The sequence below is a fragment of the Bactrocera neohumeralis genome, chromosome 4 (genome assembly GCF_024586455.1).
Source record: "Bactrocera neohumeralis isolate Rockhampton chromosome 4, APGP_CSIRO_Bneo_wtdbg2-racon-allhic-juicebox.fasta_v2, whole genome shotgun sequence".
Classification (NCBI taxonomy): domain Eukaryota; kingdom Metazoa; phylum Arthropoda; class Insecta; order Diptera; family Tephritidae; genus Bactrocera; species Bactrocera neohumeralis.
The window spans coordinates 88,373,756-88,396,529 of NC_065921.1; the positions used below are offsets into that span (position 1 = coordinate 88,373,756).

General features: G+C 40.4%; 2 protein-coding genes across 2 annotated transcripts; one reads left to right on the forward strand and one right to left on the reverse strand.

Moving 5' to 3' along the window:
* Window positions 1-20,490: 20,490 nt before the first annotated feature.
* On the forward strand, window positions 20,491-21,632 carry LOC126757607 (ribose-5-phosphate isomerase). The gene has a single exon (XM_050471633.1). It carries the CDS (start codon window positions 20,628-20,630, stop codon window positions 21,462-21,464), a length of 837 nt encoding a protein of 278 aa, XP_050327590.1. The 5' UTR covers window positions 20,491-20,627; the 3' UTR covers window positions 21,465-21,632.
* On the reverse strand, window positions 21,613-22,624 carry LOC126757608 (protein TEX261). Its single transcript, XM_050471634.1, has 4 exons — window positions 22,441-22,624; window positions 22,087-22,388; window positions 21,918-22,023; window positions 21,613-21,851 (listed from the first exon to the last, which is right to left on the reverse strand). The coding sequence occupies exons 1-4, from the start codon at window positions 22,508-22,510 to the stop codon at window positions 21,736-21,738; spliced, it is 594 nt and encodes a 197-aa protein (XP_050327591.1). The 5' UTR covers window positions 22,511-22,624; the 3' UTR covers window positions 21,613-21,735.
* Between the last annotated feature and the right edge of the window lie 150 nt (window positions 22,625-22,774).

The window sequence follows — 22,774 nt, forward strand, 5'->3', positions numbered from 1 at the left end:
AGAAGCAAGTCTTGCCACAAAGTGAGCGCACACCGAACCGAAGGCGGGCGGGCGCCACAGCTGATGAAGTAATTTTCTAAAAAGCACTCACAGCATAGCCAACACATGGATAAGCAGCTATGTATGTATGTTTGTTTGTATGCATATCTAACAAAAGTGGCATTGCATTGTAACGATGTTGCAGCAACAAAAGTTGAGCGCCTGAATTTGATTGCAATGCCGGCGACTGTGCGACGTTGCTACAAAGTGGAGCAACGATGCTGCAAATGCTGTTGTTAGCAGCAGTTGATAATGACGGTATTGCAGTTGCAGTCGCTCTAACTGTGCATGTGCTGCCATTGCTGCCATTGCTGCCGTTACTGCTGCTTTGCACTCCTTAATGCTCCTTTGCTATTGCTAAGTAAGTAATTTATCCATATGAAAGCGCTTCTGTGTATTTGCACATCTGCTGTCCGGATGATGTTGCTGATAAGATGCATTTGCAGTGTGGCAAGGTGTCGAGTGAAGCGTTATTAGCGCATACAACAGGCGGACGGACAGACATACAAACGGAGATGCAGACAGACGAACAGATACGGAATGGCGATCAATCTGCTTGCAGCTCGTGTGCAAATTTATTGGTGCATGAATGTATGCGCATCTCCATATGCATGCATGTGTGTGTGTATGTGTGTGCACTTTTCATTAGTAGCTCGCTAAGCACACGCCAACTAACTAGCAGTACTCACTGACTACTCGTATTTGCGGAAGTTCACCACACACACACACTCGTATTTAGCAGCGTGTTGAGGAGTCAGCTTAACCAGGCCACTGTATGCATGTGTATATGTGTTGGAAGAATCCATTTGTATGCACTCTTTCTTTTAATTTGCCAATGTTTCATTTTTCCTACATTTCATCATCTCTGCTTAAAGCTCCCAGCTCTGTCGGAGGTAAATAAAATCAGCAACGAGAAATAATTGCTTGCATGCATAAGTTAGACTGCGACGTGGTCCATGTATGTGTGTATATGTGTAGTGCTTTGTATTAGATATTCGAGTTTATTTCTCGACTGACAGTTGGGGAAATCTGACAAATGGATTGGAACGCCAAAAATGATACAAATCAGGGGAGAAGCGGCAAATTGAGCGTTAACGGGGCGAGTCGATAAGCACCAACGTATATGCATGCATGAAGGACGCTTAGACAGCTGTTATATTCCACTCTTTACATAGTTAAACGAGTATTTTTAAATTTTTATGGACTCGTTTTTAGAACGGACGTCATTTGGACTGGCTGTGCGCAGATTCAATTAGCTGAATTCGATCAGGAGGATAATAAATTATATTAGCAAAGGAGCAAAGGTTGTTAGAGAAGTAAAAAGCGAGAAAATGTATAAAAATATTTAAAGTATAGAGTGGCATGCTCGAAATCCTTAACATCCATTCTTCTTCTTCTTCTTTGGCACTGCAATCGTGGCTCGGTCGGGGCTAAGAACACAAAAGTTCGTCAATTATCTTCATGCTTCGTGAAATCACGCCGATTGTGCATCTCTATAGGCGCCACCTCTTCCGTTGTCTACCCATGAGTCTCAAATCGAAGGCTGTGGCCGCTGGAGCTCGTTTTCCAATATATATAGCTCATACAGTTCGTGGTTTCAACTTCGGTTTCGGTACTCATCTCTCAGAATGGCGACTTCTAAGACCTTGCGGAGAACATTTCTCTGAAACAGATGTCTTTTCATCTCGACTCATCGTTATCCATATTTCTGCTCCGTATAATATACGTAATCCGAGAATGATTAGAGACTTGGTTGGTTGGTTGAAAGCGAAAAGGCAGGAGCGTCAGACCCCAGGTGGTCGCACTAAGGTTATCATTAGGCTCATTGTGCTCCCGGGTGCTAACCAAATTAAGCCTTATCCAGTAACACAGTGGATGTGGTAAAAAACCTGATTCATCTCAACCCCACCTACCCAGTTTCAAACTGCTGAAGACTTGGCATTCTCATATATAATGTTTCAGCGGCTTATCATCCTCCGCGTATGCCCTGCATTCCACCGACTCCACTTTTCACATTTTCTGAAGGTGGATCCTGAACCGTGATAACCTATACTATATTACTAAGCTTCCTTTTGCCTAGAAGTAGAACTCTTTATTTTGTCGACCTTCAACAGTACCCCGAAGTAACTTTGTGGTATGCCGTATGCTGCTTGTATTTCAAGACCATAGGTGTTTCTGTAGGGTCCATTGCTTCAAAGAACCCTTTAAGGAGCGTTATAGTCAGAGTAGCTTAGGAGAGTTCTGTCTCCAGCCGCCCCGAGCGCGCTAGCTCGTCTGCCTTTTCAGTTCCTTCTATTCCTATAGAACCATGTACCCAGATGATGTTAACCGAGTTACATACTGAAAATCTAGTTATTGCCCGCTTGCATAACTTAACGAACTGAAACTTGATATTGGCGCTACGGATAGCCTTAATTGCTGTTTACTCATTCGCTTCTTGTGCGTAATTTTTGTTTATCTCGACCTTGCGCTCAATTGCCTACCGATCATAAAATAGCTCCTGATGACAAGAGTTACTCTGCGTTGGATCTCCAGGCTTTGATTGTTCGTGGTATTTACGCTGGTTTCAAGATAAAGGAAATTATTCGCTTTTTTAAATTGATATCTGCCAATATTGATATAAGTATGTAGTTCCCAAGACGCGAGAAATATTTGTGTCTGGCCTCCAGGTACTTAGTCTTGCACTCGTTCACCACAAGACCAACCTCCTTCTCTTCTTTCTCTAAGCTGTAGAGGCTGAACTGACAACTTTGTGTTGATGCATATGATCTCAATCTCTTCTCCCACGCCAATAGCATTGTTCTTTTAAATCTTTTTGGACATTTTTGTTAACAATAATTTCTTTGTAGTCCTTATATCGATCCAAACCATTGGCGGTAGATTCAAGAAAAAAATGCGTACATATATGTACAAGTATATCTATACAGGTTAAAGAACAACCATTTACCCGGAACTACTAAAGCAAATATAAATCGAAATTAAAAAAACGCCAAAAACCCAAGGGCGCTTCGGAGTAATTTCCACATTTCAACAATTGCGGCTCATAAATCGTACCCAATTCCTTCCAAAATTAGCTTGACACAACGCTAGCAATTTCATTTCGAGTAATAACTTAATATACCCGAAAATCAGCCCAAAACCCCAAATCAACTCCTCGCCAGCTCGTTATCAATTAGCGCTGGTGGCGCAAAGCTGGTGCTGGCAGTTCGCCAATTGAAATTTGTTCAAACAAACGCCGACCAACAACCAACAGGCCAATAAATAGTAACTGTGCATATGTAAATACTTGCAATGTACACAAACAACACACATGTACCCGTGTGTGCGTGTGTGTGTGTGTGAAGTCAGTAACTATAGTTTACAATCACCACACAATTCATGATTACCCATTTTTCAGGCAGCTCGTAGCCCAGGTGCCCGTCGCTGCGGCTGCAGCAAGCCGCCGTCAAATTGGCCCGACACGCAAACAGGCCGCAACCGTAATCACCTTTAATAAATTATCGATTCCGTGCAATTCGCGCGAAATTCAGCCCTAAGGACTACAAGCAAGACCCAACTTAAGGAAAGAAAAGACCAAGCGACGCATGTGCTGAGCCGAGCGGAGCGGGGGGACGCGGCGCAGAAGGAAGTGAAATAGAGCTGTAAGGTAAGGAGCGCTCGCGTTACGGTAAATAAATTGCACAAACGGGTATAATGTGGCATTGCATAGGGCTATGTAAATTATATGCGCCCGCGTGTGTGCATGTGTGTGTGTGAGTGTTTGGGTGTGCTCTGCCGCTGCGGCAATTTTTACAAGTTTTGTTAGTAGTAAAATGAGCGCAAATTTATAATGAAATGATTGCCTACAACAACTCTTTCTTCTTCTTCGGCTTCTTCTGCTTTTCAACGTTCGTTCGCGGAATCCTTCAGGCACGCGTGTGTGTGTGCGTACGCTTGTGTGGGCCTTGTGTGGTAACAACATGATTGCGGTGCACAGCAATTGCCACTACACGGTGCCCTGGGTATGTTAAACGCTAGAAATTGGGTGTGAAAATTTTAAAAGCAAAGACCTTGCAAGGCTTTAAACGGACCGGCTTCCAAGCTATCGGACTTTTGATGTGTAATTGCAGGAATTTCGTGGCGCAAACTAGGAAATGGAGAAGAGGTGCAAATGTGAAAGGTGTGTGAAAAAGAAAGAAAGTCGAAATCAACTGGAAAAGGTTAAGGCTTTATGTCATTAAAATGTGGTTTAATATTTTAGCTAATTCTTCCGAAGCTAACGAAGAAAATGTGAGTTTTGAACGAAGTATATTTCTAAGCAAATTCATGTAACAAGGTTCATCTGATACTACTTTTACAACTCGGTGACCAATTGTCAGCCATGCAATGAGAGTTGGAAATTTTATGGTCACCAGTTATCGAAGTTATCTAGTACAAGTCGAGGTGGGATTATGTGATTTCTTCAGACATGAGATCAAGCTTGAACCATCCTTGATCTCATACTTTCAGTCATCCACATGAACCGAAATTGTGTAGTCTCTTCGACCGATTTTCGGTAGACTTAAGATGCTTTGTAAATGTACCCATATTTTGAAGGTTCCATCTCTTTATTCATATTCGACCTCAGTAAGTTTCTGTACCAGTGTTTGAGAATCTAATACTAAAATTTCAAAAAAAAATTTATTTATAGTTAAACTATTTTCATAAAAACCATATAAACTAAGTAATAGTGGCATCTTCGAAGAATTTTTTCTGATCGAACCACTATATCATATGGCTGTCATACAAACTGAATCATCCGAAACAATTCTACGTATGAAAACTTAGGTATTTGACGAGATATCTTCACGAAATTTTACAAGAAATATTGCCCATGGCAAGGCTATAATATCTGAAGAAATTTTTCATATCGGACCACTATATCATATAGCTGTCATATAAAGTGAAGGATGGAAATCAAGTGCTTGTATGGGAAACTATTACATTCGACGAGATATCTTCACCAATTTTAGTTAGGATTATTGTCGGAAATAACGGTTTAATATCTGAAGAAATTTTTTCATATCGGACCACTATATAATATAGCTACCATACAAACTGGACTATTAGAATCGAGTGCTTGTATGGGAAACTTTTGTATTTGTATGTGTATCCGCACGAAATTCGGCAAGGATTATTGCCAACAGCAAGGCTACAATATTTGAAGAAATTTTTCAGATCGAACCACTATATCATATAGCTGCCATACAAACCGAACAATTGGAATCAAGTGTTTGTAGGGAAACATCGTTATTTGTGAAATGAATTCCTGCTACGGTGTTAGTTTTTTTTGCAATACAACAACAAAAATTATCTACTAACACGAAATTATTTGTTGCATCTAAAATTGCATAATATATCAATAAAAAAAAAAATAAATCAAACAATTCGATTATAATGCAAATGTAACAGCTAATTTCTATTGCTTAAATAACATGAAAAAATATATATACATATATATATATATATGTATATGTATATATACACATATGTGGTATGTACATACATAAATGATTGTGTTTGTACTAGCCGTGTAAACAAAGAAATTGCATTTGCCGCTGTTTGTTGTACGTGGCAAAACACCAAAATTCTCAAATAATTAATTTCCATACAATATTTATGCCATTATTCGGCTTCATAAATTCATTCATTAAAAGCATACCCCATATGTACATATATAGTACACTTAAAATTTCCATTGTAACAATATGTTGTTGCTGCAAGCGCAAATTTCGTGCGTGACTTTCGGTATTTACTTTCGTGTGCAGGGGATGCCACAGCGCTTGGCGAGAAGTCTCAATTATTTATTAGTTTACATTTACTACATTACGAATTTAGGAATTTTATATTTTCCCATGCTCCATATCGCAACGCTACCCTTTCCTGCCACACTCATTGTCGTTGCCTTTACAATGGCGCAGCAGTTAATGATGATTGCCGCAAACATTACCGTTACACTTATCGAAGCCAGCATCCACAAAGCGGCTTGCTTTTTTAAAGAGCAGCTTAAAGCTTCATCCTACTTCTTTCACTGCGGAACAAAAGGCACATGGCCTTTTTTAAGTTTTGTGGGTGAGAGAGAAGGAAATGCAATAAATGCTTAGTGTTGCCCGCAGAGCTTTAGCAGGAGTGCTAGTTGGCAGTAGACACTTGTTCGATTTAACTTTTGAATTTCGTATTATCGTAGATGAAAAAGAGTGTTGGTGGTGTAAAAATAGTCAGCAGCGTTGAAATTATCGGTTATGTAATACTAATATCCTTCGGACTCGAACTCATGAATATTGCATCGCCCACTTTTTCACACTTAAATTGCACTCTCTACGATATGGAGGTTGACACAAAGCATAGAAATTATTGGAATGCGAGATGTGCGCATCCGAGAACACGAAACTTCGCTAGTTGCCTTCTCTCATCTCTTTGCGAGGTCACGCCAATCTTCACAACGAAGGTCAGACAGCGTATTCTGATTATTAGCTGGCTCTATATAAGAATATCATGCACGGTGGAGCCACTGCTTGGGTGACGGTTCCATCCTTCGATATTCATCGCTCACTCGCGATTTCCAAAGATCTTGCGATGAATGGTTCTCTCGAGTGCTCCAAGTGCTTTCTCATCTCGGGTCGTCATCACCCAAGTTACTGCGCCGTATAAGAGGCATAATTAGAGACTTTTAGAACGTAATTCTTGTTCTAGTCAATTGCCTACCCATCCCACCTCTATCACTTATTTTTCTAGGCTCGAAAAGATTCCGTTGACGGATTAGTTCTTAAGACCTATGACGTCAATAGCATCTGTGTACCCCAAGAATATTTTACTAGTGACACATAACACAATTTTTTCATCATTATATTGAAAAAGACGCATTAAAGGGCTGGCTGATGATTGCGCTGAACGTCATTCTGTATAACCGTAAGAGTTTCACAAGGATACTAAACTTAGATTTTTCTAGGCTCGAAAAGATTCCGTTGACGGCTTTCTTCTTAAGACCTATGACGTCAATAGCATCTGCGTACCCCAAGAATATTTTACTAGTGACACAGTTTATTTACAATGGACTTAAGTCTTTTACACAGTACTATCGAAAGAACCTCACATGCAATGTTAAGAAAGCTGATACCGGGATACTTCTGGAACACCCTTATTTTGGATACTTCTGAATACTTTCATATTGCCTCATTGGGTGTGTATTCATCCAACCAAATCACGCTTAGCAGCTGGAACATGCGCCTTTCGAGCTCTTCGCCGTCTGCTTTAAAGAGCTCAGCCGGTAACCCATTGGCACCTGTGACATTGTTGTTCTGAAACCGCTTTAGAGCTCACCTCATCTTAGTCGCGTTGCGGTCCGACAATGTTGTCGCTATAGACTGTTTGTGCGGCTTCTTCTTCATCCGACGCCAATTAGCAGTAATAGGAATCTAGTTATCTATTAACTCCACAGAATTCGGCTGAGAGAGAATTAATGGAGCATCTATTGTGTACTTGTCCCGTATTGACATGATTACGGTGTAAGCATCTGGGGTCGCCACGGTATGATACGCTGGAGAAGATATCGATAGTGAGGCCACAGAGTCTAGTTAAAGGGTTAAAACTGATCTATGCGAGGCTCATTGGCCTAACAGATTAACCTAACCTCTTTATATTGAAGCCTGAGCCTGAAAGTTTGCCCACTTTAAGTGTGTTATTTAAGCTTTCCAGGAGTTTTTAAGAAATATTTGCTTTTCATATATTTTATTTTCTGTTCTCTTCCTATACCTTCTCTGTACCTTGTTAAACTTGTATGCAAATCCATACAAATCCTGCACCAAGGAAGGCATCGTCTTTTGAAGAGCTTCCTCAACATTGCATGCTTGCCAACTCCGTGCAACGAAAGTTGAAATTCTTTAATGACTTTGCAATGCAGCAATTGTGGGCGCTTTTTTGCAACACGACAACTGTTGCTTTTACAACTTTCGAATTTCACTTTTCAATCCATTTAGATAAAAATGCAACGCATAAAGTTACAAAGCTGCTGCAAAAAGTGAAGCGAATTTAAAACTTGCGCAAAAAGCGATATTTGTGCGATGTAAATATGTGTGTAAATATGAAATAAAGTGCATTATTTGTGTATTATTTTAAAAATGCAAAGAATCGCAAATAGAAATATTTCGCACATCAATGTCAGACTGCTTTTATTGTTATAGCTTTTTGCACGCCGAGCTTTTTTCGCATTTCAGTGCAAATGCTATAAAATAAATGGAAAACGGCAAACAAATATTGGCCTGAAAATCCAGTTGTAGGCGATGAATTTATAAGCGCATATTGAATACATATATACATATATATATATATATATGCAAGTTTACATTGTATCTGTTTTTATATTGAATTGCGTATATTTTCGTATTGGATTTGCAAATAAGTGCGGTGTTTGAAAATAAAAAGTTTCACTTTAAAATCTATAAAATTTAAAATATTGTATGGGAAGTCAGAATGTGTGCGTAAAAACCGCTGCGCAAACACACACGCACATGTTGCATGCGCCATTACGGTATTAGGGCAATGGAAACGTAAATATTAAACACGGAAATATGAATTAAAGTAATGCAAGCAGAAGCACTTAAATTAATTGCACTCAAAAACTTGCACTTACGAAAATAGAGCAAATAAAACAACAAAATAGTAGAAAATATAAATAAAAGTTGTAATTAAATACTTCATATACTGCAGATTATGGTACACACTACTTTTTGTGCTTACATATGCATAATACTGCTATTTTCTTATTACGAGAAATATTTCAGCAACGATATCACTACAGAATAAATCACTCGAAAAACAAAGAAAAGTGAAAACTACTACTTTTTGGGTAGTTTCGGGTAATAACTAGTTATTTCGTTTATAATTTACATGAAGTAGAAAAAATCTCTTACTTTTCTTAATACATATTTTAATTAAAAATATTTTCAGCAACGATTTTCAATCAGATTAAAGTACTTATATTCCCCGTATTCTATTAAATCCATAAAAAAAGTTACCCAATGAACGAAAAAAAATTGAAAATAGTGAAAAAATCTAAGTTACGATCTAGTAATCGAAAAAGTCTTTTCGTTTTCTGTCAATAGATGTCGTTGCAGTCGTATAACCACGATACCAATCACATTGTGTCATATCTTAAACATAATGTAAGAAAGGTGAGACTTTAAGCTTCATTTAACCAAAAAAAATTGAAATCCGGAAAAGTTGAAAAAAAGTTACAGCTGCTCAAAAATGAGTGAAAATAATGAAGAAATTCGTTATATTTTGAAATTTTTGTATAAAAAAGGGAAGAATGCCACGCAAGCCATCAATGAAATTTGTGAAGTTTACGAAGACGATGCTGTATCAGTTCGTGTAGCACAACAACGGTTCGCTCGCTTCCGTACTGGAAATTTCAATGTGAAAGACCTCGCTCTGGTCGACCTATCGTTGAAAAAGTCGATGAAATTGTGGAAAAGATTGACCGGGACCGTCACATAAGCTGCCATGACATCGCTAAGGAACTTATCATAAATCATCAAATAGTTTTGAACCATTTAAAAAAGGCTGGCTACAAAAAGAGCTCGATATTTGGGTACCACATGAATTGTCTGTGAAAAATTTAATGGACCGAATTAACATCTGCGATTCTTTGCTGAAACGAAATGAAATCGAACCATTTCTGAAGCGAATGGTAACAGGAGACGAAAACTGGATCAAATACGACAATAATGTGCGAAAAAGATCATGGTACAAGCGTGATGAAGTTCAACAAATGGTTGCCAGGATTGACGCCTCGAAAGATTATACTGAGTGTTTGGTGGGGTTGGAAAGGAATCATCCACTATGAGCTGCTCCAGTCTGATCCAACGCTTGATTCTACATTCTACTGTCAACAACTGATCAGAGTAAAGCAAGCATTCGGAAAAAAAACAGCCAGAACTGATCAACAGAAAGGGCTTCGTCTTCCATCAGGACAACGCTAGACCACACACATTTTTGATGACTCGGCAAAAACTGGGAGAGCTTGGCTGAGAAGTTTTGATGCATCCACAATATAGCCCTGACCTTACACCATCGGACTACCATTTGTTTCGGTCAATGCAGAACCCTCTTAATGGAGTAAAGTTGGCTTCAAGAAAAGCCTGTGAAAATTACTTGTTGCAGTTTTTCGCTGAGAAACCATAAAAATGTTGCACTGATGGAATTATGTCTCTAGCGGAAAAATGGCAAAAAGTGGTCGACCAAAATGGTACATATTTAGTTCATTACAAATATAAAAAAGAATAAGTTGAAGTTTGACTAGAAATACGAAAAGACTTTTTCGACTATCCAATATGCCCGAATTCGCTCGAAATTTCACTGAAACAGAGAAAAGTGGAAAATATTACTTTTTGGGAGGTTTCGGGTAATATTCAGATATTTCCTTTATAACTTTTATGACGTAGAAAAATTATAGAGTTTGTATTAATATATATATTTCCTCAACGATTTTCAATAACAACTTTTTAAGTGTTCTCATATATAATTATGTATGTACGTAGCTGCTTCATATCCTGCGGCACTTTGTGCCTTCCTTTTTATTTCACAAATACTCGTTATCATTACGCCGCCAATTATCACTACTCCACTTTATTCTTCACAAATCAAAGCAAGAACACGCTTACGCCAATAATACACACTCCCCTTCTCATACACACACACACTTATGAGCAATGAAAGGCTTAACTACTCGTTTTTGAGTGACTTGAGAGCTTGAAGCTCGTTGCGTGCACAGCGTGGCATGGAAAAAACAAGCTCTGGTTGACAGCAATAATTGTCTGAAGTTTTTCTTGGCACTACTTAACATGACAATTTATACTTTCAATTGTTCTACATTCCTTGTTACCTACATACATACATACATAAAAACATAGAGAGGTTGAGCCGAGTGAAGAGCACTAAAGCTTCGGCATTGTTGACAATCCTACACTGAAAAAAGCTGAGGAATGCTTTAATTACTTTATTCCCGGCATGACTTTAGTCCATACTGTCGGACATGTACAGAGTGCATAGAAGACTCTGAACACGTATACTATAATCGCCCTCGGCTTTTGAGTACCAGAGAAAAGCTTAAAACCACACTTGAAGGTAGCTTTGGAGTTTAAAATTTGATTTGACGCTGTTATGTGTGTGTTTTCTGTTAAATAGAGAGAGGCATTTACAACAGATTAGGCGTCGATCGGTTCGTACAATATAGGAGACTTAACGTATTCTTCCCTCCCATAAAATAATGCTTAGTCCAGTGGTTCCGCGAGATATGAGACAGAAGTAAGTAAAGTTTAGCGGATTAAAGCTCCGCCCAACGACATCCGATGCTTCCTACAAAAAAGAAAAGGAAAAAGCAGAAAACATCTCTGGTAACCACTATCTTTGTTACTCTTCATCTTACCATCTGATGAAATTTGAACCGGACTGACAAAAAAAACAACATGTTGTCCTCAAACTACGATCCATACAATTTTAAACATATCAACGCTTAATCCAATTTTCCATCCACTCGTTATAACTTCGCTTGGGATGACCTTCAGAGCTTTCAGCGAATTTTGGCTTTTCTCGGTTGCGGCTCATATTTGAAGCTCCTGTGGCTAGATTGTTGAACAGTTTCGACGTCGTATTCATAAATCTCCGTCTTATCACCAGTAATGATGCGTTTGAAGAATGTAGGGTACTCAACTACCTTGTCAAGCAACTTTTTTGCGACCTCTACTCGACGTCGGTTTTGCAAAAGATTCAGATTCTGTTCCAGTTCAGAATTGACCGCTTCATACCAAAAATATTAAACAAAATATGTAGAGTCGATCAATAAGAGCTGTTGAGATCTTCTGCTAACTCTTTGAAGCCAGCACGATGATCAAGCACTCTTTTTTTTAACTTTTTCGAACTTATCGTCATTGACCAGCAAAAAAATGCTAGAAAAATTCCCACATTACTAGTGATAAGTTTCCACTTTAGTTTTACCGTTATTAAGCTCTTTACTAAGCCACACAACCTCGAGGATGCTTTCACGCTACAAACTAGCTCGGAAGCGAATTTTCTCAACGCTGAAAATATTGCGTATCAAACGTGATCCGAATAGAGAGCACTTTCATTTTTTCCAATACTATTCACACACTACACACATGTACAGTTATATTTCGTTAAATGCGTTGTCTAGCGCTGCACTAAAAGGCTCGCTAAACAACTTAATAAGTTTTAAAATTCATAGCGTACGCATTGCGGCGCATAGCGCGAGTTCCTGTGCGTGTGTGTATGTGTATGTGGGGCGACGCGGCGAGGCGCATAATATACTCGCAACATATTAAAATTCAGCGCTCATTTACTTCGCTACGTGTACCAATTAAGCGTTTCACGAAGGCCTGGCACCACCTGTGCAGCGCAACGGCTTACACTTAGCAGCGCCAAGACAACAGCAACAAAGCAAAAAGCAAAGAAAGGAGAACACAAGAGGCATTAAATCAATTTTGTTGTCATCAAAATGGCATCAGCAAAAAATTGTGAATTAAATGCTTCAATGTTGCCATCGAGGCGCGGCACTACCACTCAGCATACCTGGCAGCACGCAAGCACACAAGCACAACACGGCTACGAGACACAGTTGTGGTCCAGCACATCAGCGGCTTGAGTGCCGAACGCATACCAGCCACATGCAAGAGCGAAGTCCGCACTGCAACGCTGAAAAAGCGGCTGAGGCATTAAAGAAAAATGCAGCGAAATTTAACAGTGAAGGCACACCATAAAATTCCACAACTCCGCACAATTCCATAAAAATGTTTCAATCAATCATGCGTGGCCGACGTGGCGCGCTCGTCCGGCCAGACATTTGTTTGGCTGCTGCGCTGCCGCTGCCGCTGTCGCCGCCGCCTGCCGCTGTTGAGTGAGGGCGCCACGCTTAGTTCAATCCACCGCTGCCGCGCTTAGCGCTTCGTCGGCCGTTCAGTTGGTCAGCAGCATCAGGTGGCACACACAGACAAAAGGCAATCAATTCTTTATACCTTTTCCATGCATTCGCACACGCACATATACACACACACATTTCCCGTCGATTTCTTAACCTTTTCGCTTTGCACACGTCCGCACATCAATGCGTTCATATGTATTGACGACGTCGAGATATTTGGCAGCAACGCGTAGAGCAAGCAAAAAGCGCGTTTCCTTTCATTTGGCGGCAGGCGGCAGGCGACCGTCAAGTGGCGCAAAGGAGCCAACGCGGCGACACCGGCTTGGCGCAGCGCTCGTCATCATCAACGTTATTACAGTTTGATTTCACTACATTCATTTTCGTACGCGTTTTATTTCTCTGACTCCGCCATTCATTTGTGTTTGCTTATTGGCGTGCGGGGAGCGCTTTGGCGCGCAGCATCATTTGCTTTGCAATTCTTTCGGTTTCGTGCGGTTTCTTTTTGTTTTCGTAAATGACCTTCAGGGCGGTCGCTGCCATTACGGTCGAATCATTTAACGTCAACTGCCACACAGGGCCAAACATTGCGCTGTGTCCTGCCAAGGGTTGCATGCCGGCGGTGTGTGTATTGTTGTAAGTGTGCGCTGGCGTTGCCGGCCACCGGCGCGTTGGTGCCGCATGCGGGACACTCGATGTATTAGAAAAATGGCGGTCATTTACATTTTTCGTATGCTTTGCGTTTGGCGGGTGGCGGTCTGCGGTCTGAGGTCGGTCTTCGCAGATTCCCCTAGCGGGATTTGCAGTTTCCAACAAGTGAATTGATGTGCATGAAAAGCTATTCCAGCAGCTGTTTAACGAGATTTTAAGCAGCGGAATCGCCCGAGATAGTTTAGTTATTTCACAGTTGTCGGGAGAGAGCTTAAATCTGCGCGAGTGGCTTTAAACGACGAACTGCACGTTGGCAAGTGGCGAAGTTCTTCATTTGCTGCGTGGCATGGTTAACGCTTTGATTTAATGGCGCTTTTTCTAACGTAAATAACGCTTTGCCATTACTTGTCGCTGGCGCCCTATCGCTTCCAGGCGCACACAATACAAATATTTATACGAAAATGCACTCCAACAGGTGACAACCTAATTAGGACACGCTTCGTTTAGCAATAATGCAAACGACAGTCATGAATATGTATGCTGGCGCAGGCAGCTGCTGGCAGTGGCTGGTTGATGGGGACTTTGCCATTATCTTTGCTTTACTTAGTGTTGTTGGCATTTAATGTGAGCTCAGTACAAAGCATATACGAAATTTTACGCAGGACCGAGCTGAGTGTAGGCTGGCTGACAAGCTAAACGGGATGAAGATACGAAACCAAAAGAAAGCTTTCTGTAACAACTAATGCCTTCAAAAATTCTGATCTTAAAAGGTTTCTTATGAATATCCATCAATAATTCCAAGACTAGCCACCAAGACTTGACCATCGTAACAGCGGGAGTTTAGCGTCGTTCCCAAGTTAGTCATATGTTTTTATACTTTGAAAGCTTAATTTAAAACATTAATTACAGATGCGTAGGTGCCATTGTCGTTAAGCATTTAATCTTGGCTTTTTGGTCCTCACAATAGGAGTTCGACGAAATATCTCCTTTCATCAAACAAACAGTCGTCGCACCCGCGTCTAGGCTCCCACGTCACTGTTGACAGCCATAACTTCGAAGTCGAATCTTTGCCTTTCTTGGAACCAGCATTAACACCAACAACAACGTCAGCCTCGAAATCGACAACATCTGATGAGTCGACGTTACGAGTTTTCGAGAGAAAGGTTCTGCGGAAGATTTATAGTCCCTTGCGCATTGGCAACAGCGAATACCGCAGTCGATGAAACGATGACCTGTACAAGATATACAACGACATTGACATCGTTCAGCGAATTGCAATAAGAGGTAGAGGAAGACCTACACTCCGTTGGAAAGACCAGGTGGAGAAGGACCTGGTCGCGCTTGGTATCTCGGATTGGCACCACATTGCAAAAAGAAGAAACGAACTGAGCGCGCTGTTGTTAACTCGACTATAACCACGTAAGCGGTTTCTATGCCAGTAAAGAGGAAGAACAAGACGTGTATTCAATTTTTGACTGAGTTAACTGTTGTTGCGTTATGTTGTTGCGTTATGTTGGTACTTATGTACCTGTTTTGTCTGGACGTATTTTGACTCGTCTTCGATATATGTATGTGCTGAAATTCCTCACTTTCGACCGTGTTGACATGACTCAGGAGATGTTGAACTCAGTCCGCGAAGACAAAGATCTACTCCAGAAGGTGATAACTGGTGCCGGATCATGGATTTATGGTTATGACGTGGAAACCAAAGCTCAATCATGCCAATGGAAGCTGACCAAAGCTGAGTCAAGACTTTCGCCCAAGTTAGGTCAAATGTGGAGGTTTTGTAAAACATTGGTGGTCGCGTCTCCACACTCAAAGTCAAGCTGAGGAGCATATTTCGACTAAAAAAGCTTTACAAATTAAAGATTACTTGAATAACATAATATATTTTTTGAAAAGCCAAAACGGCTCGACTGCAATTTACGCGCTACAAGTGTGTTAAGAGAGCAACGAATACCCAAACAACTGCGAAGTAGTTTTCGTGCTGCAAACACAATTACTTTAAAGCAAAAAAGTGCAATGAAACGAAATTTAATAAAAGAAGCATCGTAAATTGCTGTGCTTCAACGTAATGCGACAATATGACTGGGCTCATACGCTGCCGCAAACCATTCACTTAACTTCCCTCTTCTTCTGCTCATTGCTTGACACCCTTTTCTTTATTGCTTTTTGACTGGCTACTCCCCTCACTACTGCGTTTAAGCGCGAATGTAGGTTGAAGACTAATTTCGATTACTCCCCCTGGGGCCGTGGCAGACGCGGCTGTGGCAACAACACCAAGCAGCCAGCGTCAGCAATATTCGCTTTCCGGCGGATGGAAATTAAAAAGGCGTAGCCAAATTGAACATTTTATTTGACCGTCGTATTGACATTTCATTTTTTGCGATTTCACAGCGAAAAAATATGCTTTTGATCATTTTCCACTTCAAAGCGCCGGCGTGTGATTTGATTTTTATTCCTTTACTTAGCTCGTCTTCTTATGCAAGCTATTTCGGTGCTATCTTCGGTGCACTTCGCCATTTATTATTTAAGTGTGACATTGACATTAAGCGAATGTCCCAAGTGTCATTGTACGCGCACACACAAACATACATACCCTTATATCGCTCGCCCACTCGGCGTGCTTATCATTTTTGCAGGTGAAAATGACGTTTGCCATAAAAAAGCTGCCAAGTAGCGGCAAAGAAGTATCGCATTGAAAGCGAAAGCTTGCCTGCTGCTTATCCTAGCGAGAAATTGCCCATTTACATTTATTAATCAAGCGAAAATCGAAAAATCGCAACTCGTGCAACTTTCTTCGGTTCCAGACAGCAGACTTTCAAGTCCTACTGTTCGCCCACTAAAGTTGAATTGAATAATGGGAATTTTAGTGCAAATGTCAGCTATCATGTTGGAGGAGTGCGCTAAATTGCGTTATTTGCTGACATCTTCTTTTAATTTTTCTTTCAACAAATATTTGTTTGTGTCTTCGCAGTAGAGCCGCTTGAAATGCTTTAACTTAAATATACTTATGTATGTATGCATGGAGGTCCTTTGGTTGCTAAAGGGTTAAATAGCTGTTATTCGGCTTACAACGCAATGCCAGCGGCAACGCGACAAGTAATGCGCGTAAGTCGATTTAATGAAGCCTGTAATTGAATTGCGTTGCTCTCATGCAAAGGCTCCTAGTTACAACGCTTAACATTTCTTTAACAAGTTCGAGTTTTATAGTTTTTTTACATACCGTTTTTTCTGTCATAAAGTCTGTCGCATGTTCCGTCTTTGGAAGTTCTCGAAATTCGCGAAAATGCAGAATTTCTGAAGTCACTTACATGTCAACCAGTAAACTGCAGGTTAACAGAACTACTTACGAAACCACTTACTTTGTACCATTATGCGTGGTTTGTCCGGAAAGTAATAGGTCTGAATTGATGTACAAAAAATGTTGAACCAATCGTTGCAATTCTTTAAAAATTTTCAAAATAGGCTCCTTCTGCGTCGATGCAGCGCTGCCAGCGCGATTTCCAAGCATTGAAGGCGTCACGGAAGGCATTCTCTGGAATAGCCTTGAGAGCTGAAGTGTATGCTGCTTGCCTTTATCAGCCTTTTCAGACAATAAAACAAAAACAAGCCCGGGGGAGCCACATCTGGGCTGTTAGGCGGCTGCGGAAGCGTTGAGATGCCGGCAAGAAAGGCGGTATGAGCCAGGGCGTTGTCGTAGGGCAACTTCTAATCAGCTGCGATGTCTTGTCGGACCCGATTGACCCTTCGTTTGAGTCACTTGAGGACTTTCACGTAAAACTTGGCGTTGACGGTTTTTTCAGGAGGAACAAATTCATGATGGACGATGCCTTTGATGTCAAAAAGACAATGAGCATCGTTTTCACCTTGAATTTGCTCATTGCATGGTCTTCATCAGCGACCTCTTCCCGGCCCTCAAAAAAGGACTGGTACCACCGAAACGAACCACTTCTTGCTAAAGCAACATCTGGGTAAACCTGCTTGATCATATCTAACGTCTCTGTCGCAGTTTTACCAAGTTTCACACAGAATTTAAGCGCGTACCTCTGCTCTAACGATCGCTATATTTTCGGCTCGTTAGCTAGGAAAGCCCTTTACCGAATCCATTCGGTACGCGAACGCTCCGAAGTACAAGGCTTAACTCAGCAACAGGGTATCGATGTACTTAGTACAATTTTTGGCGATAAAGCTCCATCAAGGACCGGTGTTTATCGATGTTGTAGTGATTTTAATCGAGGTCGTAGATCACTCCAAGACGAATTGCATGAAGGTTGTCCAAAATCAGTTGTTGTCCCGGAAACTATTGATGCTCTGCTCTTATATTGCAAGATCCTAAAAAATTAAAGCTTCACAACTGTTAAGCCGTCGCCGAATGGATATTGCCTTTCATGTCGCTGAACGTCGGACGCCGTTTTAAAAAACCTTTGCCGCCCCATAAGTTGGGTACTGGGTTCACTGGGCTCAGCTCATTCGGCAAAATGCGCCTTCAAACGATGGCCGCGTGTGCCGCCTACTTTTGAAGTCTAGTAAGTAGGTACTCACAATTGCGTTACTCCAACATGCCTCCACATCAAAAGTTTTACGACTATAGTACTAGATAAATACAAGTAAGGCAATGAAACAAAGGAAAGTGGGAAGAAAAGCCAGCGAAATACGCGCTCATAACAATCATACAAGAAAGAGGCACACAAATTTTCAAATGAATTGGAAAATTGCAAATTACAAATGGAGCAAGCAAGTTATATACCATATGTACATACACACTTATGGTATGTACCGATAAGTAGATGAGCATGTAGTATGGGTAAGGGGTTCGCTTGGAAACGCCTTTAATGCACTCTAATCCTGGACTCCCTCTAATCAGCGGCAGTCAAGAGGTAAAGAATTAAGACACAAGAGAGAAGACGGCGCAAAATGCTTCCCTCCTCACAGCCGAACATGACGTAACGGAGAAAGTAAGCACGCCAGCAACAACGCCTACGTCAGCGATAGCGTCTCGGTTAACCGTCACAGAAGTTATAACCGTTGCTTGGCGTCGGCGAACGGGTTGATTGACATTATTGACGAAATGCTTGGGTATGTCAAAATGAGTGGGCGGTTGCGACACAATAAATATACTACCAAAGCACTACTGAGACACAATTGAAGGAGGTAATTCGGTTATTTTCGTGCTTTAGTCTATTTTGATATGCGCGAAAGAGGCGGGAGCTGCTTTTGTACTTTTTTATTTACATTTGCCTATTCGGGGGTCTCTTTTTGATGACATCAACGATTTTTGTAGTATCATAGGAGCATCTACATACACATTCTCATCGTCGTACAATAATAACAATATTTTTGGAAAGATATGTAAAGCTTAAACAGGTTTTGCTGCCACGCGACCGGTCGCACTCCAAATTATCTTTGGTGGAGGCAAAATGAGTATGTTGATACAATTTGACCGTGCCTAATCCTCTGCATACTTAATTTTCTTTATTGGGGTCGTAGATGTTGAGTACGACTAAGCCAGAGGAGACTGGATATTTATTTGCGGAGTTTGACGGTATTGCGTCCGAGTGATAATTAAAACGCTGAGCTTAAACTGCTTAGATACAACCTATGAAGTTCCAATTCAAAGTTTTTATCCTCCCTCGTAAGTTTTGGAGAACCGTTAAGATCTTATCTAGTATAAATAAATATAAAGTATTCCAATTTTCAAAAATTTACAAGAAAAACACTAAGCAGCTTCTCAAACTGTCCTTGGCTACATCATACCAAAGATTTACACCAATTTTACTCAGACAGAGACAATACCGGATCTTGAATATGACCAGGCATCTTCATCTCACGCTGGATTCCACTCTGCGGTGGAAGCAGCATATTGACCTGAACTTAGACAAAGCTACTAAAGCACTAATGATGTGCAATCGGCTGGCTGGAAAATCCTGGGGCTGCAAGCCGTTAGATGGTTGTACACAATGATAATCACGTATGTATATATGTATGTATATGCTTAAGCTCACACCGCTTTATCTAGTGATCGATCAGGTTTCAAGCACACACTTCTACAAATGACAGCAGAAGGATGTGGCAGGAGTAAGGCAATCTCCTCCCAGCGGATGAAAGTGTAAAGTGGAATTATACCATTGGTTCTCCTCCCATGGAACAGCGTTACTAAAAGAATTAACTTCACCAAGAAGTTTTCCGAGCATTTTCCGGCAAAAGTCTTTGCCATAAGTCGGTACATAGAGATAAACCTCCAACGCAACTATCGCAACGAACGTATAACCATACTTAGCAAGAGTCAAGCGCCACTTAAAGCAGTCTCCTACCATGAGAACAAATAGGAGTGTAGAGAACAGCTGAATAGCCTAGCGGAACGTAGTCATGTGTAGCTCAACTGGGTGCCCAGTCACAAAGGTATAGCCGGGAACGAACTGGTTGATGAGCTCGCCCGCTCCGCAGCATCCATTAACATGGTAGGACCTAAACCCGTCACTGGAGTGGTTCCCCATACCATAAATGAAAGCAAAACCTTCATTCTAACGTACACTTTGCTTTCTTCGCTTTGTTGTTTAAGTATGAACTTCAAGCCAAGCGAGGAAAGTTATATGTGAATCGGAAGTTAGAGTGAGGAGATTTTTCGAAACGAACTCAAAATTAATAAAAAGATTATAGCACAAGCTGGAGGGGTGGAAACTAAAGTTTCCTTAGTACTGCGTAGCTACACAAATATTAAAATCTCGAAGTAGAAATTTTTCAAAATAACAGCGAAGTTTGTGAGGCACACTGTACAAAATAAACACAGCCCGGCATACACGTGCGAAGCAGCTGTTCTCTGACGTAAAGCAAGCGAAGAGAAAGTAAAGAGGAATAGAGCAAACTGATAATAATTCCAAGTTCATTCAATAACTTCAGTAAACTGTTTTGGTTACATATATCTAAAGTTTATACTTGTTCTGCTTTTAATAACTAATATTAATTGCATTGCATTTAACGCCAGCACATGACAAGGACGCCAGTGATAAGTTTACTAAAAGTAGTTCACTACAATTGTAGTCACCAAAAATTCACAAGGAAAACACTAAGCAGCTTCTCAAAAACAGTCTTGCAAACGACCGCCTCAAGTTCAAATATGTCATTGAACGAAGCAAAACGCATTGCCGCTCACCGCGCCGTCGACGAGTGGGTAAAGACAAATACCGTCATAGGTATTGGCAGTGGTTCAACCGTGGTATTTGCTGTGGAACGCCTTGCTGAACGAGTGCAAAAAGAAGGTTTGAAGGTGACATGTGTGCCAACCAGCTTTCAAGCACGCCAACTAATTGTGGAAAATAATTTGGTACTCGGTGATTTAGACCGCAATCCTAAACTTGCAGTAGCAATTGATGGCGCAGATGAAGTGGATCGGAATATGGTACTTATAAAAGGTGGGGGCGGTTGTTTATTGCAGGAAAAAATTGTAGCATCATGCGCGGAAAAGTTGATAATAATAGCAGATTATACAAAAAATTCAGAACATTTGGGTGAACAGTACAAAAAGGGCGTACCCATTGAAGTAGTGCCAATGGCATATGTGCCGATAAAAGAGCGCATTGCTGCTAAATATGGCGGAGAACTCAAACTTCGCATGGCAGTGGCTAAGGCCGGACCTTGCGTAACGGACAATGGCAATTTCATACTCGATTGGCATTTCAAGCAAAATTGCGACTGTGACTGGGCAAAGGTTAACAGCGAACTGCTGCAAATACCTGGGGTAGTCGAAACGGGATTATTTGTGAATATGGCAACAAAAGCTTATTTCGGCATGAATGATGGTAGCGTTAAGACACAGGATAAATAATTTACTTAATGTATGAATGAAGAATCTAAACACTCAGGATAAAATTTGCGAATTTATAAGATATTATGGATGTACTTAGTTTTTAAATTTTTATGTTCCTAAATTTTTTACATTTCTTGACACATAAGCGAAAATAAAATACAAAACGTTTCGGTGTAAATTCTATAATTTATGTTTAATTAATAAATAATGCAATTACCAAGCCTTTTCAACTTAACAAAATATGTTTTGGTAGCAGTCCACATTTTCAAGAATTTACAGGCAGAAATTCTCAGAAAGATTTCTTGTTTCTTGTAGGTAATAAACTATCCTTAGCATAGTTAAAAAGCGATAACAGTCCTTGTTTTTTCCCACGGCTGAAATAATTCGTAACCACATCTTGACTTCCTATAATTTAGTAATAATAATATTAAGTCAACACCTTAAAGCTACAAGTAAATTCACATAACCTACCCATACTGTCATTAACCGTAGTCGGCAGCACATTGTCGTTTGCACTCAGGGAAACGAAGAGTGCAAATGGCACCAGCCAGAGACATATTGTAAAATATGCCAAAATCTAAAATCATAAATATATATTTTTTAATTACTATATATAAGAAACGCAGTAATCGGCGCCTACCTGTAGGAAGGGATAATAATAGCTGGTGAAGTACTGGAAGGCCAACATATGGTTAATAATCAGTAATACTATTGCTCCAATAAAAGGAACTGAGATGAAACGTATGAATGGGAAGTTACTCATGATTATCGCATGAAACATTTGCGCTGCAAGGCCACACAGTATCATCTTCCATGGTAAATTGTCAAAGAATATAAACATTATATACACAAATACTGTTGCACCGATCATCATTGTAATGATCTTTCGAGCAGTTTGCGTGTACTCTTCCACCAATTCAGCGACATAGTACAGACCCGCCGCTATAATAAATAAACAATTAGCTCCTGCATAAGGTCATAAATTCTTGCATACCAATCGATATTGTGATGAAAACAATATGTATCACCGTGGATACCCAACTCAGTATATATAGAAAAGACATGTTAAACTTAATCCACAATTTGTTTTTCCTATTATTCTATACAGTTGATGATTTTATACAAATAGGAAATTTGTTTATTAAGAAAACAATACAAAAGTAAAACGTCAGCGGCCGCCTATTGAAGTTTGTGAATCAGCTGTTTCGTTCAATCATTCAATCATGGAATCGGGTAAACAAAAATGAAAAAGCTTGAAGCGTGCCATATTCGAAGCTGATAAGAAGTTAAAAATTTCATTTTCTGACATAAAAGTGCATAAAGGCTAG